The 16,981-nt window shown below is 32.0% G+C and overlaps 3 protein-coding genes across 4 annotated transcripts; all 3 read left to right on the top strand.

Moving 5' to 3' along the window:
* The first annotated feature begins 170 nt into the window (after positions 1 to 170).
* Positions 171 to 13,299, top strand: LOC149902236 (NADH-cytochrome b5 reductase 2). 2 transcript variants are annotated; one of them, XM_090110365.1, is made up of 6 exons: positions 171 to 409; positions 1,205 to 1,427; positions 2,360 to 2,478; positions 6,952 to 7,156; positions 11,932 to 12,126; positions 12,794 to 13,299. In XM_090110365.1, the coding sequence occupies exons 1-6, from the start codon at positions 377 to 379 to the stop codon at positions 12,964 to 12,966; spliced, it is 948 nt and encodes a 315-aa protein (XP_089966491.1). In that variant the 5' UTR covers positions 171 to 376; the 3' UTR covers positions 12,967 to 13,299. The 2 variants fall into 2 exon arrangements, with proteins under 2 accessions (XP_089966491.1, XP_089966490.1); XM_090110364.1 differs by lacking the exon at positions 171 to 409 and adding an exon at positions 798 to 1,013.
* Positions 13,300 to 14,359: 1,060 nt separating this feature from the next.
* LOC149902237 (uncharacterized) lies at positions 14,360 to 15,650 on the top strand. The gene is made up of 2 exons (XM_090110230.1): positions 14,360 to 15,178; positions 15,564 to 15,650. The coding sequence occupies exons 1-2, from the start codon at positions 14,360 to 14,362 to the stop codon at positions 15,648 to 15,650; spliced, it is 906 nt and encodes a 301-aa protein (XP_089966356.1).
* A 783-nt stretch (positions 15,651 to 16,433) lies between these two features.
* Positions 16,434 to 16,970, top strand: LOC149902238 (uncharacterized). The gene is made up of 2 exons (XM_090110367.1): positions 16,434 to 16,584; positions 16,782 to 16,970. The coding sequence occupies exons 1-2, from the start codon at positions 16,434 to 16,436 to the stop codon at positions 16,943 to 16,945; spliced, it is 315 nt and encodes a 104-aa protein (XP_089966493.1). The 3' UTR covers positions 16,946 to 16,970.
* Positions 16,971 to 16,981: the final 11 nt, after the last annotated feature.

Raw genomic sequence — 16,981 nt, forward strand, 5'->3', positions numbered from 1 at the left:
ATTTAGTATCTTAAAATGTTATTTGCTGAAAAATGTATAATTTAAATTGCCTACAACTAAAATATATACATGTAAATCCATTAAAAGGTAAGTTAACATTTTTTCAGGTTATCCATATGCACAAGAAAATTAACGCCTTCTAAAAGGAAAACGTCCAAAACGTATACCTGCAGGTTGCCGCGCCAAAACGATCAAAAATATTTTTATCAGCACTAAAACCAATTACATATCTCAAACATTTACTCACATTCTCTTACATGTTGTGGTCGATTGCATAACCAATAAGTATTATAGATAATATTATCCCCTGTGTTGTTTAATTTGAGGTTAAATCTTTATTGTAAACGCATGAGAGGTTTCATCATATTTCACAAAAATGGTGTTCGATGTGAATTTTAACTCCAAAAGCGTAAGTTATTTCTTGTTAATACAGTATATATTGCCTTGTTCCTGAAAGACCTTGGTTCATAATGTGTCTATTGTACCTACTTATTTATTATTTTATCATAGAATTCAATAAAACGAGATACAGATAACCAGAGTCTGGTGATTGGTTTTACTTATCTCCATTAAATACTATCTTTCGATAAAATCAAATTTAAAGGTGAGTCCAGTGCTTAGAAATCCTTTTTACTTGAAATGCGTTTGTGCTGAAAGTTGAAACTGAAATAAAAAAATGGTATGTACAAATCAAAATTTTGCAACACTGCAATTATTCACCTCGTAAACACTAGTCCCTCCACTGCTCCACTGTATTCCCTGCATAAGCGTCGTGTTTATGTTGTTTACGCGTAGGTAATCAGTGTTAAATTCATATAATCAATCACTCCTAGATAGCAGGGTTCAAGGTTCCTCCTCAGTGAACATTTGTATTAGAGTGCAAAGCTAAGGTTATATTTCATGTCATTGAGTATCATTAACATATGTAACGCGCGGCCGTAGTGTCGTCTGAAGTGTGAGATACAATGAGTAATTTGGAAGCTGCTTTCCACGACATATTTGAGAATATTCCTGTATGTATTTAAGTGTGTTCATCTAAATATTCTTTATCTGTCTACATAGTAATATAATACATGTACCTTATCTGTTTAGAAACTTCTATTTTTTCTGAATGTTCACTACAATTTCATGTGACTTTTTACTGTCTATCCTTCTAAATAAAATAGTTACATTGAATTGATAAATTTGAATTTATAATTTTTAGGTTTTGCCGATTATAGCTGGTGTGGGTGCAGGGGTAGTTGCCATAACAGTTGTTGCAAACTGTGTATGGGGAAAGAAGACAAATGCTTCATCCCAGAAGAAAAATCCCATTACTTTAGTAGACAACAGTGTCAAATATCCCTTGCCTCTAATAGAGCGGCAAGAATTAAGTCATGACACAAGGAGGTTCCGATTTGGATTACCCACTTCTGATCATGTTCTAGGTATGTTATAATAGCAAATCAATATTTTGTACTAATTTTAATAAAAACAGCAGAACTTAATATTAATTCTTACTAATTGATATAAAGTAAATTTGGCTAAGTAGGTACCTACATTTTTAAAACATATTCAATCTTTAAATGCAATTCAAAGCATTAATCATATAAACTTTTAAATCTAGATAGGTAGTACAAAAATGGATGTTCTTTAATTGAGCATTATATTAAATATTCACATCAACAAAGCAAATTGGAAATAATTTACATAATAGCTGTGTTGACTTATAATTTTGTACCTAATGGTTAGGGAGCCAGGTGCAAATTTGGTTAACTATTTCCTCTCAAGAGATAATTCGTCAGACGCATGAGAGTATAGTATTATTAAGCCTCGTGAACGTCAGCTGGCGCTCGGTTGGGGGGGTGCCTCCCACGCACATAGGAAAAAAAATACATTCATTCATTCATTTCCTCTCAGCTAAAAATTTGTCAAATTGTAGCTAACCCAATATCTCAACGAAAAAAAATAGTCAGCTGGTTACAACATGGTGTATTATACGTCAGCTGGTGTCTCGAACATGAAAGTTAAATTTAAAGAAAAATTTATTTTCCGTTATTTCCTCTCAAACAAAAATTTACCTGATGATACCTTATATGTAACTGTGGATAAATATATATGTCAGCTGCCTGTATCTTGGTGGAAAAACCGTCAGCTGATACGGGAGGCTACAACCGCTCTTCCCCCCAACCGAGCTCCAGCTGACGTTCACGAGGCTTCATAATACTATACTTTGATGCATTTTACTAATTACCGCTTGAGAGGAACTTGGTCATAAAATCTGCTGCTGGCTCCCGGACCATAAGACTTCAAGGCTCTTGGTTTCAATATTGTATTAAAACTAAATGATCAAATATATTATTTAAATTTGAATTTTTAGGATTGCCTATTGGTCAGCATATTCACCTTTCGGTTAGAATCAACGATGAACTGGTTGTAAGAGCTTATACTCCTGTCTCCAGTGATAAAGAGAAGGGCTATGTTGATCTGGTTATTAAGGTAAAGTTTATTTCTTTATTATGCATATTTATAATATAAATTTCATAAGAAAAATTAATCTCTTACCACTATAACTTGATTGATAAAAATGATGTAGGAAGCTTAATATTGTAGAAAAAGAATGGGAAAACTCAGGATAACATGACTAAAATCATACACAACTGAATGTTCATTTTGTTTTCTTAATAAGTACATATTAAGTTGTATTAAGGCTTAAAATGTTATGAAAATACTTTTTCATATATACTCTGTCCATTATATTATTTGCTTTTTGACAGCTGCACGCCTATGAAGGATTGTATTGTCTATGTTAAAATGTCATACAAATAATTATCGTTCTTCATGGACAGGTTCCGCCCACTTAGTGATGTCTACACAGAATTATTCAATGATGGGTCGATAGATTATAATAATCCATAGAAATACTCTGTAAAATATATCCGATACAGAAAAACTCTTCTATTATGTTATATAATTTAAACGTAAAGACAACCAAATTGTAAGATAGAAACCAATAAAAAATAAAATATTAGTTTAGTTTAGTTTTAACATACAATGCATAGATATGTGGTATTATTATTACATATCTTATTAGTACGTTTACGTTGTAATTATTATTTACGTACCTGATTCGATTTATGATAATATTTTGAATTTATAATTGAAATGGTATCACAATCGATAATCTTTTAAACATCACTTCTGGTATCACCCGTCGAGCTGTCAAAAAGCAATTCTTATAGTGGACAGACTATAAGTGGTATATTAAAATAGTGTATGCTATAAAATATATGGCTATACATACATTTTTAAAATGTAATTGCCACAAAAATATATTTTATGTATCATCTTGTGGAACTATTAGAAGAAGCATTGGGAAAAAATAAATAGTTTGGAAAATCCAAAAGTGCACGCCTCATAATTTTTTTTTAATAATTATTTATTAATTATTATTTTTGTTTATTTAATAACAATTAAACCACATCGAATCAGACCCTGAAAAATGAAAGGGTTCTATTCCTGAGCATACTCAAGCGTAAGAGAAAAAAAAAGACTCGATTAGTAAAGTATTTCGGTCGCTATCGTGTTAAGAAAATCCTCCGCACATACAGACACACGGCAAGGGCGGATCCAGCCTTACGGGCTGGCCACGGACACCGGCGGCGCGACCGACGGCGCGACGGGCGGCGCGGCAAGTCGCGCGGCGCGGTAAGCATGCCACGGGCAGTTGCGTTCGCCGCCGCGACCAGTGTAGACGAGGAGACGAGATAGCTTTATCAAAGTTAGCTCGACGTTGTTTGGAGAGTAGCAGCTTTTATGCTCAAGATTTAATGTTTGGAAGATATAGTGGAGTACACGAATTAAATAGAAATCGTGTTACAGACGGAGAATTCCACCAAAAATATGAAAAATATAGGCATGATGAAAAATTATGTTGCGGGTGGCTAGACTTCCAAATAGCTGGTCTAGCTAGAATTTCTACAATAAAAGCTTCCGTCTCCATTTTCGCGAAAAAAAAACAAACTATTTTAAATTAAGTTCGCTCCGGGAGTAGTCGCCGCGTCTGCCGCTCGACTCCGTGGCCTGCGCCGTAATAACTCATACATTTGTTTCGATCGCTAGTCGTGCCGCGCGATTCGCTCGGGGAAATTCGCCGGTCGTCTCGCTGGTCGCCGCTGCGCGTGGCATGCCCAGTACATTTCCATACATTTGATTCATTCGCAAGACGCGCCGCCAGTCGCGCCGCGCGAATTTTCGCTATAGCGAATTGTCCGTGGCCAGCACGTTAGTGCCAGGGGGGGGTCACATAGACGTGGGCAATTTTCAAAAGCTATATTTTGGTAATTTAATTGATACGTAGATTTAAAAAAAATTGGTCAAGTGCGAGTCGGATTCGCGAACCAAGAGTTCCGTACAAACATTTTTATAATATGTTTTAATATTAAATTCTTCTTTATCTGTGCTATAAGACGTAAGATAAAGATTAAATATCAAGATTCTGTGTTCACGGGAAGTACCCTGTAGGTTTTGATTCCTGGCAACACTTGCGAATGTTGATAAGCATGAAATGTATGTTTTAGCAATTTTTCCTCCATCTGTGCTGACACAAGTAGCACAATACCTATAGATTTTGATTCCCTTGCGATAATGTCGAAATTTGCGATAATTTACAGCAAAAGATACAGCCGTTTAGGCTGTATCTTTTGATTGCGTTGGCTTATAAGTTTGATTTTTTCACAGCTTTAAGGAACCGTAGATTTGAGTATTCGGTATGAATTTCAGATCGATACCTCCACGCGTTCCCGAGAAAAAGGGTCTTGACAGGCAGACAAACTTGAAAAATATATATTTTTTGCAATTATTCCTGTATCTGTACTATAAGATGTTGCTTTGTACCGAATTTCAAGATTCTGAGTTTACGGAAAGTACCCTGTAGGTTTTGAGTTTTGATTCCCTTGCGAATGTCGAAATTTGCGAAAATTTTCGGCATTTACGGCTGTATCTTCTGATTCGTTGACATAGATTATATTATAGCCTAAAGGTATTATAGACTTGAGTTTTTGGTATTCAGAATATCAAGTTAAGAATATCATGTCAGTTTATACAGCGTTCATGAGTAACCGGGTTGTACCTAAGTTAAAAAATTTTAAAAATATTTTTTTATATTATAATCTAAGGAAAAATTCATGTTTTCGCAATTAGTAGATATACAAAGTCGTTGTCTCTGTGCCTATGTCCCTATGTATGATTAAATCTTTAAAACTACGCAACGAATTTCGATGCAGTTTTTTTTAAAGATAGAGTGATTTAAGGGGAATAGTATATAATTTATAAGGTTTTAGAGAAAGCGGGCGAAGCCGCGGGTGGTAAGACGTTTGATTGTACTAAATTTCATGACTCTGTGTACTCGGGAACTACCCTGTAGGTTTTGATTTCTTAGGGAGTGTCGAATTTTGCGAAAAATTTCAGCATTTACAGCTGCATCTTTTGATTGCGTTGGCTAAAACGTTCGAATTTTTCACAGCATCAAGGGACCGTAGATCGTAGGATTTCGACATTAGCAAGGGAATCAATACCTGCAGGGAGCACCCTGTCCCGTAAACACAGTCTTGAAATTGAGTAAAAAGTATCGTGTTATAGCACAGATGTAGTAATAACTGCGAAAACCCTAATTATTTAATTAAATGAAATAAAAATATATTTTTTAAATCATTTTAAACTAACAATCCCTTTACTCATGAAAGTCTACATGTATTTAATTGATATTCACATCAGAACTCAGGTCTATAAAAACTTAAATCTGTTATTTAATTCAAATTCTATGTCAACGCAATCTGAAGAAAAAGCAATTAGAGCCGCATATTCTGTAATTCGCAACTATACTTGCAAGGGAATCATCAATCAAAACCTACAAGGTACTTCCCGTGAACACAGTCTTGAAATTTGGTTAAAAGCAACGACTTAAGCACTTACAAGCACAGATAAAGAAAAAAATCCTTTAAACAAAAGTTGTAAGATACAACATAATGAAAAAATATGTTGGCTCGGAGGCCTGGGTGCGCGAGTCCGACGCGCATTTGGCCGATTTTTTGTTGTAATTTGACTGTATTTTCTATTGTTCATTTAAAAAAAATTTGCTATTTTATGTCTTATCCTCGAACTGGGATATTTCGATATTTGAGATTTTGTGTGAAAAGTGTAACAGCAAAAGTTGTAGAAAAAAAAATTAATTAGGTACATACAACTTTACCATTACACTTTATTCCGCAGTTATAGATTTTTTCAAAAATCGAAAAACCTGTTTTTTGTCCTTAAATTACGACCACAGGTCGACCCTAATAAACTTTTTCTATAATTTTTGTTATATTCTCTTCCGTTACCGTTTGTAACTGATTTCATTGTTCTATATTACTTTTATGTCTCAAAATTCAATAAAAACATCATGCTGAACAGTATTAATTTGTTAATTTAAAAAAGTTAATATTAAATTAGTGGTCCACTTAGGTCGTGGACCTAGCCCAGGGGGGGGGTCATGACCCCGTGACCCCCCCCCTGGATCCGCGCTTGACACACGGACGTCCAAGACAGAACTTTTTTAAACTGTTTTTTAACTAGTTTAAATAACAAAAATGACATCAAAAATATCATGAAGGTTAAAAATAGTGCTTTTTCTTAATATGTGTGTGTATGTATTATCTTACATGTGCAATGTATGATACATAAAGACATTTTAAGTTTGAAAAATCAGATGTTTTGCGCGAAGTGACAGTAGTACCCACCTCAACGCTTCGCTTATGAGGCGTGCAATAAACTTCCATAAATTATTCCATAGATTTGAGCCTTGGGTTCACTGAATTAATGTTCGGCTGACTTAGTACCTGTATACATAGATTTATTTAAAAAATTGAATAGATAAGCTATCTAACTGTTTGCTTTTATAACCAATTACATAGAAACATTTTCCTTATACAGGTTTACTTCAAAAATGTCCACCCAAAGTTCCCCGATGGTGGTAAAATGTCACAGCATTTGGAAAGTATGAAAATTGGTGACACCATTGACGTTAGAGGTCCATCAGGAAGATTGGTATATATGAACAATGGCACTTTCCACATCAAGAAGCAAGTAAAAGGTCCGCCAACCCCAGTTAGTGTGAAGAAAATCAATATGATTGCTGGTGAGTTAAATATTTCATTACTTATTATAATTGGGTTATATGTAGCCTCCTATGGACAAAATCCCTAATACTGACCAAGCGTTAACTAATAGAAGACACATGTATGAAACATTTTTCTTATATGACATTGATTTTATTATTTTTTTGTCTTGCAAAAAAAAATTGTCAATTTTATAATTTATTAAAGCACTTATATATTTGAAATTATTTAAAGAGCAACACAATTCTATACTTAATACAATAAATAACAAAACTGTTATCAGTTTCTTGAGATATGAATAAAGACTGAAATGCCAATCTAATACCTTAGCAAACTGATATCTCACAATGACAAACCTTTTTTCCTGACCTTTATAAGGTTAATTAAATAAATACATAGTCTCCATTTTTTATAGAACCGTGAAACCTGCTTACTTTGCCACTTTCATGTGTCAAAAAGTTTGATTCGGTTTAAAAAAATATAATTGTTAGTGTCCGACCGAACTTTCGGTTTCGGTTTCGGTTTCGGCCGAGTTTCGGCCAAAAATCAAGTTTCGGCCGCAGTTTCGGTTTCGGCCAAAATCGGCCGAAACTTTTGCCGAAACCGAAACTTATTTCGCAAGTTCAGTGAACGTAGTTCACACACGTTCACGCTCGCCTTAGAGCGTATACGCACTATGCGGGTAGCCGCATTGCGGGTAGCCGTCCGGCTGACCGCAAGCACAATTATGTACGGAATATTCATTTCTATGCGCACTGTGCGGTCTGCGGTAGTCGCATCGCAGTGCGCATAGAAATGAATATTACGTACATAAATTGAGCTTGCGGTCAGCCGGACGGCTACCCGCAATGCGGCTACCCGCATAGTGCGTATACGCTCTAACTTCGTTTTCCTCGGCAACGCTTTGACGGACGCTGTCAAAGCGTTGGTTGACCCACGCTGGTGGAAACAATTTTTGATTATCTATGTTGAGATTGGAACTGGGTGTAATAGTAATTAATAATTATTATTTTTATATAAGAGGTACCTAAAAAAGATTATTCTTCTAAGTACAAATACCAATCCAAAGTATTAAAGACTCTATTAATAAAGAAAAAGATCTCAAAATACCAATACTTAGTATTTAAAGTAACAGTTACAATTACTGATTTGATTTAGATGACTGATTTTACTGAGAACTTAATTTGAAAAAATAATAAAAATTATAACGCGTTTCATTAAAGAAACGAATCTTCAATGGCGGCCAAAGCTGACACTGACATATGGTAGGGTATTTTATTAATTATTTCAAATTGTTTATTGACAAACTTTTTTGTTATGGTATTTGTGTATTTATATGAATTATCATATTTACGTATACAGAATGCAACAAAATCCCCATAATACTTGTAATGAGCCCATAAAACTGAGCAACTTTTCCCAAAGAAAATATTTTGTCAAATTCCAAAAAAAACATTATTTAAGTACTATCGCAAATACATAATTGTCATTGTTAATTTATGATAAAAACTATTATAGGGAAAAACAAATACATTTTAGTGATTTTACTTTTCCCAATTTTTTTTGCATGCCGTACGGCCGTGTGTAAGCAAGAGGGAATGATAAGCGCCGCCATTTAAGATTCGTTTCTTTAATGACATGCGTTATAATTATTATAAAATTGTTATCTACACTAATATTATAAAGAGGAAAACTTTGTTTGTTTGTTTGTTTGATTGTAATGAATAGGCTCATAAACTACTGGATCGATTTTGATTAAATTTGGCACAGATAATCTTTAGACCCTGAGAAAGAACATAGGCTACCTTTTATTGCGAAATATGTACCACGGGCGAAGCCGGGGCGGACCGTTAGTTATTAATATTTTAAAAATATTATTTTTTTATCTTATATTAAATAAATGATTACAACAAATTTAATATACTGTGTTTTCATTTTATGCCCTAATTAAGGCAAAATAATAGGTAAAATCCCCCAAAGTTCAGTATTTTTAGAAATTTCATACTTGACCACGTGAGTTTCGGTTTCGGTTTCGGTTTCGGCCGAAACTCAGAAGCCACGGCCGAACATTCGGTTTCGGTTTCGATTTCGGCCTGGAAACCAGTTTCGGTCGGACACTAATAATTGTATGAAAACGTAATGAGTAACCTGCACCTAGACGTAGTAAATTTCATGAAAATTTACATTATTACTAAATATCTATTTCATTTTTGTAAATTATAATATTTTAAGCATAAAAACAATTATGGCAAAGTTAGCTGTCACTTCTGGTAAATTTGCCATATGAAAGAAAAAATGAAATTTTTGGAGTTTATGAGGTTAAAAAGTAATATATTTGCACTCTTCCTATATCCCGTAAAATAAAGTAAAAACTTTATATTATTTAGCACTGGTAATTTAACTCTCTAAGAAGGTGGCAAATTCACCAACCTTTCCAAAATATTTCCTATATATGAAGAAGTTAGGGTTAGGGTTGTCAAATAAAAATTATTTAAAAACACATTATTTCCTATTAGCTGTACTTTATGTGTCTCTATTTCTTTTGTGTGTGCAATAAAAAATTAAATAAATAAATACCTTTTGTAAAACAACCTTCATCTAAGCACATGCACTGTGTATTTCATACCTGGCTACCTAACTATTTATATTTTTTTTCACCAGTCAGTAGGTACTTACAATGACAATTTAATTAAAATATTCATCAGAAATTTTGTGGCAGCCCTAACCTCCAACAAAACATGGCAAAGTCACCATCACAGACGTTGTGATTGGGGTTGTTGAATTTACCAATACCAATTGCGAAGTAAAGGTAGCTTGTAGCACAGTAAATCAGCTTTTATTTAGCTAAAGAATATTATGTTAACATAATATCAAAAAAATACTTACGTAGGCAATGCTTTTCCCGTTTGTTTTTGTAAAAGTTCCGGTGCACTAAGTTTCATACCCCCAACATTCGAAAAAAGTAACCGCCGAAAATGACATCTCAAAAACAAGCTGGGTTGCCACATCTCATTCGGTGTTGCCATTTAACTCATAAATTTTACTATAGAGGCATGCATACATGACAAAAAACTGATATTAAGATGTGACTACACTTTTTCCCTCAGAAGTTGGCTATGGCAAAGTCTGCAACCGTTGGCAAAGCTAGCAGGTTTTACCGGAACTTGAAATGTTTATACTACTCTTGTTATTAAAAACCTGTCAATAGACTGGCATAAAAACAAACTAGTTTTTCCTTTAATTTCAAACACAATTTAGTTAAAATAAATAATAATATTTTGAATAATTATAAAAACTACAAATGGTTTTATTAGCATGAAATATCACAATAATTTTAACTAAATTCAAATTATTTATTTGGAACATTTAAACATACACAGCTTAATGAACATTGGCACCCATATTATATTATGTATATTTGTGGGGGTGTGAGATTGTATGGATGAGTAAGTGAGAGTGAGATTATAAAATTTATTATACCTAAATATGGCAATTAAATAATCTTTTTATCATAATGAACATCTTTATCAATAATCTTTTTATCGAACCACATCTCTAAAATATATTACAATTACCTCATACACTGTTATGTTTGATTAAATATACAAAACAAAATTAATATTGGTATAATTATTTCAGTGATATAATATGTGCGTAGTTTGTAGATAAAATTCTGAATTGTATAGTCATATTATATCATGTAGCTATTGACTTGATAACATATCAATTCAGGATTTAGTAGGAAAGATATTGAGAATTGATAACATGTTGTCTGGTAATAATAAAACGCAGGTAAAGGTACAATGTTTAGGGTACTTTCCCACCAAGAAGCTTATATCTAATGCACTGGAGATTTCAGTATGAACATTAACTTGTAACAAGAAAATATAACGTTGAATGACGCCTGTATGTTTTTTATCCCTTTCACATCTAACTTGGCAAGTTGGTGTGAAAGGGATAAAAAACATACAGGCGTCATTCAACGTCATATTTTCTTGTTACAAGTTAATGGTCATAGTGCAATCTCCAGTGTATTAGGTATAAGCTTCTTGTTTTCCACCAATAATGTGCGAGGATGTGAAGCAATATGATTGGTTATTTACAAACACATTCCTTGCTCATTATTGGTAGAAAAGCACCCTTACTCATGGTTATTCTACAGAGAAAATGAATACGTTTTTATCTCTGAAACAAAATATATCTTATCCAATCTTTATCTGAATTTAAAATAGTTTAATAGGATTATAAGAAATGATTGTTCAAAAAGCCTTGTATGAGTCAATACTGCACTTATAAATCTATATCTCAATGAACCCATACATATAATCTTATTCCTTTAGCAATTATTTGAATTTGTGACTCTCCAGTTTAAACAATCAATATATTCTAATGAACTGTTGTACGTATTCTAAAATTTTTATCTCAATTTTTTAAATGTGTAAACGTTTAATGTTAAAAGGGGTCATTCTTTTAAACTGATAAAGATATTATGTATTACTCTTTAATTATAAACAGATGTGTTTCCTAATGTTATACATAAAGATGTGAAGACTACGGAAATTGGAAGAACATTAATATAAAACAACAATTGTATTTCAAAACATTAAGCTAATAGAGGATTAAAATACATTAAAATATTAGATTTAAAAAACTTGTTTTAAATTTGAATAAACTTGAATTAAGTAGGTATTTGAACTAAATGATGATAGTCACTCATGTATAAAATGGCCGTATTACCCAATGTGTAACGGAATTTAAACAAACCGGTATCATTACACAAATAATTGTTTTACAGGTGGAACGGGCATTGCACCTATGTTGCAACTTATCAGACACATTTGCCAAGACCCTGAAGATAACACGGAAATAAAACTCCTGTTCGCAAACCAGACTGAAGATGATATCTTACTGAGGAACGAATTGGAACAATATCAAAGGGAGCATACTGAACAATTCAGTTTGTGGTACACGGTTGACAGGCCTACAGAGAGTTAGTATTATCAATTTTCTCATATTTTTTTAGTAAGTAAATAAAAGTCTTATTTCCTATGTCCAGCAGTGGACAAATGTGGGCTGATAATGATTATATAAAAGTTAGGTTAATTTAAGCTTATGAAAGGCTATCTTCTGATTGTTTAAAACTTAGTGAAAATATGTATCTACTCAGGCGAAGCCAGTAGTGAATATACAAGTAACGTTTTTATCTAATCCTGTACTTTGCTAAGAGTTTATAAAGCCGTTTAAGATTTATCAACGGCTGATAAGTTTCATAAAAATACATAATGGGGGAAAAAACCTATTTATTACAATCGAGATTGAGATAATCCATCCGCTGAAATCGATTGAGCGTGAGTATTATTTTTAGTGCACAAATACACTAAAAATAATATAGGTGATCTGTCTTCTGGCGCAAACGGGTAAAAAATTAATTAATCGAAAAATAGCACCAAAACTACTATATATATATCTCAAGTTTAAGTTGAAATAATTATGTAAAATATTTCCTTTTTTATAAACGAAATGGTATAGGTATTTTTTTTCAATATAAGTATTGTAAAAAGTAGAAATAAATACGAATTACGCTTGCTATATTTTATAGATTCTACAACATTGAAATTCTCTCCATTCTAATATTATGTTTATTTCATATACTACAGGTTGGACCTATAGCTCAGGTTTCATAAACGACGAAATGGTCCGCGACCATTTGTTCCCGCCCGCCGATGACGTCATTGTACTAATGTGTGGCCCACCGCCGATGATCAACCACGCTTGCAATCCAGCGCTCGATAAATTGAATTACCATAAAGACTTGCGTTTCGCCTACTAAGAGACAACGTAGATTTAAAATAATATCAACTACCTCCATTGTTTTAAAATGGAATTATATTTTTTTATTTATTAAATAATTATTATTGTTGTATAAATGTTTTATTGTACGAACATATTATTTGTATCGTGTTGACTTATCGAGGTCCGATAAAGGTGACAATGTTATGTACATAATTTTTTGAATCGTTGTTTTACAACTTGTTAATGCATATTAATATTGGTTGTGAGACGCGATGAGACTATTGTGTTAATGTCTTAATGGTTCGTAAGTGATTGAACGTTACACGGTAGATTTATAGAATTTTTAAAAATATATGTTTGGTAAAATTTATACTCAGTGACTTTGATTTGTACCTAGTACTTGTATACGTAGTATATTATTATTAGTCTGTGCTAGTACCTACATAAATAATTTTATGGAAATGTTATTCTTCTATTTTTTGCAATCGATTAAATAATTAAGGAGAACACTATAAATTTAATCTAATGCGTTAGGTATACAGTTATATAATGTGATAACAATATAATCTTGATGACCAGTCATTCATTGCTCGTTTATGAAATGCATTAATTATTTTAATGGTTTCTAACGAAATTAGTGACATTTCTATTTCTAAGGGCTCAAACAAATAAAATGCTTTTTATTACTAAAGTCATTTACCAAATAACCAAATAATTTATATTATTATTTACGAGGCTTTTTTGATGTATTATGACATTTTATATCTAATTGATGATATCTTTATTCTAAGTATATGAAGTAAAAACATGAAATTATTATATTTTTACCACTATCTTATTACGTACTTTTATACCTACCTATAAAATGCATATGTCTCACTTTTGAAAAAAAATTTAAGTCCCTACACTATGCTCAAGCAGTTATTATAGCCAAAAATAGTGCTATGGTCAGTTATTGTATAATTAAATAAATTACTTAACTATAGTTAGGAGTTAAATGATAAATAAAATAAGTGAAGGTATCCTAAATCCTAATACACTTTTAATCTCAATGGTCGTGAGGATTTTTCGCGATGCTCGCCTAGCACCCTTAGCCAACTTACAAAACATCCGTATTTATTTTAATGTTTATTACCTAGACAATAATAATAAAATTTATATAACTCACCGTTACCTACTGAACCCCTTACAAAACAAAAACGTCTACGAGATACATAACATTCATGATTCACCATTACGTTTGTATAAAATTGCTTTTAATATTAATGAAATGGTTACCAAATTAACACGTCCTATTTTTGTTACTTTCATCAGTGGATTCAACGACTATTAAACGGTTTTGTAAAGGCAAAACACGTAATATAGTTTTAGAATTCCCGTTACTATAATTTGTAGGACTTGAAAATTTTAACTAGATATTATCTTTTGAAATGGAAAACCTAAAGAAACCTAGAGCTGAATATCTATCAAGTGATATATTAGAGGAAAACTTCATCAAGTCTTTTTCACCCTTCCATGTGGTGCAAACGATATTGGGATCGTCTCGTGTAGATATTCGAGACCGATTTGTGAGTCCTCTATCAAGGAGACAAAAAATTATAGCTGCTTTTTCGTTAATCATAACTCTATTGCTATACATTTACATAATACATAATTACACTTACAACAAATTTAACAAGTATCCTGCTATTTGCTTCTTAACTACGTGCTCTACATCCGCATACTATATTATTTTCCTTTGCAATATAATTCACGTAAGGTTTGTAAATGCTGATGCGAATCAAAAATTTTATTTATTGCTCCAGGAAATTGATCGCATCATGAAAATAGACCAGACTGATAAAATTTATCATTTATTATTTCTTAATAATTTAGGCACTATAATTTCTTCTACTGTTTTCTTAGCAGCCCTATTCTTTGTAGCTATTTATGAAAATTTTATTTTGATTTTGGGATTCTCAGGAATGTTATATAGCATGTTATGTTGTATTATAGAGTGGTTATGCTGCGCAGATTTACTTGTTTATTTCTTTTTACGTTTGCGCTTTATAAATGCTATCATTATAAATCACATTGAAGGCAACACTAAATTAAAGAAATCAAAAAATACCTTTAATTTTCCTATGGCTTTTATTTGTATGCGTCGGTTAGCATTAGAAACACATCATTTTAAAACCAGTAAGACCCATGTGTACCTGAAAGCATTATTTGATGGATATTTGGCATTTCAACATCATTGCCGATGGCAAGTAAGTTTTTGTTTTTCTTTTGTTTATACTTAGGTATAACATGATTACCTGTAAACTGTATGCATATGTATAATTATAATATTATTACCTATGAGTCATGAGGAAAAAAAATATCAAATTTAAGTAGGTACGATCTATCTATTTAAAAAAAAGTAGCCTTGGATACAGTTAACTTCTCATTGGGTACATTAGCAGTCAGAAAAGTTCCAATCAAAATCGGTGTTACCTACTTAATTCCAGAGATTATGACGAACAAACAGACAGAATTACGTATTTATGTTCAATTTCTGACTATTTTTTTGTCAATAATTTATTGAACTAATATTAGATACCTATTTAACTGCATACTTGAATATTGACTAAATTATAATTTATTGTGTTTCAGATGCTCTTATTCTTCACCAATTTCTTTTTGCAGTCAATGTTAATTATTGAATTTAGCATCATGGCTCTACAGAATAATGTGAGTTAACAGAATACCTAGTTAAAACGATATATGTATTATATTTAAAAATTTAATTGAGAGAAGCTAAACTAAAAGCTAGATTTAACTAGAAGATAAATTAAAAGTTAAGATATTGCTCAGTTAAAATTAACAGGAGTGACAAAATACGATACGATCAATACCAAATAAAATCATACAAATCCATTCAGAGGTTTTCGCGTGAGTAACATTAAGATATGAGTAATAGATGTTTTTATTTAAGTATGAACTCAAATAAAAAATCGCGCTTATAATATACCTAATATAAATGTTATTCTGTAAAGATTAATCTTTTGAAGGTTCTGAACCAGAACCACAAAAGTAAAAAACGGAACCCTTATAATATCACTTTGTTGGCCGTCTGTCTGTATGTCAACTCCATGATCTAAACTCATAAACACGCGGTTTCAAGATGAAATTTATACCATATACCTACTTAAATCTATACTATCCCTTGAAGCTGTGAAAGAAATAAACTTCTAGCCAACGCAAAAAGAAGACTACAATCATTTTTGCTGTAAATTCATAAAATCGCACAGGAATCAAAACATAATGAAAAAATTAATGAATTAATAATTAATTTAATTTCACCTACCGTTAAAACATAATGTTGAAATTACAGTGAATCATAGGTACAAAGCAACGGCTGGTAGCTCAGGTAGAGGAATAATTGCTAAAAGCATAAATTTAACAACAAGTAATAAAAAAATACGTGTTTGCACTTGACTGCTCTTTATTAATTAAACGAAATATTTACATTTTTTTCAGGCAATGCAATGGCTGGAGCTAGTAACCTTACCCTCAGCAATAGGTGTATGCCTAATCTTGGGTACAGTAATTTGTGCTCGATGTGAATTCTTCTTTAGAGAAGTGCAGCAGACAAAGCGCTTATGCATTACTATTTTATCACAAAACTTTGAGGGTAAGCATATAATAATACATATTATTAACGAAAATTCTAAAAATTCAAATAAATTTTAATTTTATTTTCGCCATAGCAGTATTCATACTAAAGAGTAAAGGATAAGTATTTAGTACTAGTTATATAATAAACTTGATGCTTTTACTGGTTTTTGTAATAGTTAAAATTATACATAAAAATTAAAATTCCATTTACAGGACCTCTACGAACAAAAGCAAAGACCATGTTGAAAATGATTGAAAATCAGCCACCACGGTTCTCTGTTTATAACATGTGGGATATGAACGCATCAGCTATGTTGAAAATGTTGAATATAATCACTACATTAGCTGTAGCTTTACTGCAATTCGCTTTTCTATAAAAAAAATATAAAAAACATTAGAAGTAATCAAAGTAT

This window comes from Colias eurytheme, chromosome 15 (genome assembly GCF_061535395.1).
Source record: "Colias eurytheme isolate Ceu_HAF_F1 chromosome 15, ilColEury1 Martin Lab GWU primary, whole genome shotgun sequence".
Taxonomy (NCBI): Eukaryota; Metazoa; Arthropoda; class Insecta; order Lepidoptera; family Pieridae; genus Colias; species Colias eurytheme.

Coding starts and splice junctions, on each gene's coding strand:
- LOC149902236 (XM_090110364.1), top strand. CDS start 966: ATGAGTAATTTGGAAGCTGCTTTCCACGACATATTTGAGAATATTCCT. Junction 2,479..6,951: donor ATGTTGATCTGGTTATTAAG/GTAAAGTTTATT, acceptor TTCCTTATACAG/GTTTACTTCAAAAATGTCCA. Junction 7,157..11,931: donor GAAAATCAATATGATTGCTG/GTGAGTTAAATA, acceptor ATTGTTTTACAG/GTGGAACGGGCATTGCACCT.
- LOC149902237 (XM_090110230.1), top strand. CDS start 14,360: ATGGAAAACCTAAAGAAACCTAGAGCTGAATATCTATCAAGTGATATA. Junction 15,179..15,563: donor AACATCATTGCCGATGGCAA/GTAAGTTTTTGT, acceptor ATTGTGTTTCAG/ATGCTCTTATTCTTCACCAA.
- LOC149902238 (XM_090110367.1), top strand. CDS start 16,434: ATGCAATGGCTGGAGCTAGTAACCTTACCCTCAGCAATAGGTGTATGC. Junction 16,585..16,781: donor TTTATCACAAAACTTTGAGG/GTAAGCATATAA, acceptor TTCCATTTACAG/GACCTCTACGAACAAAAGCA.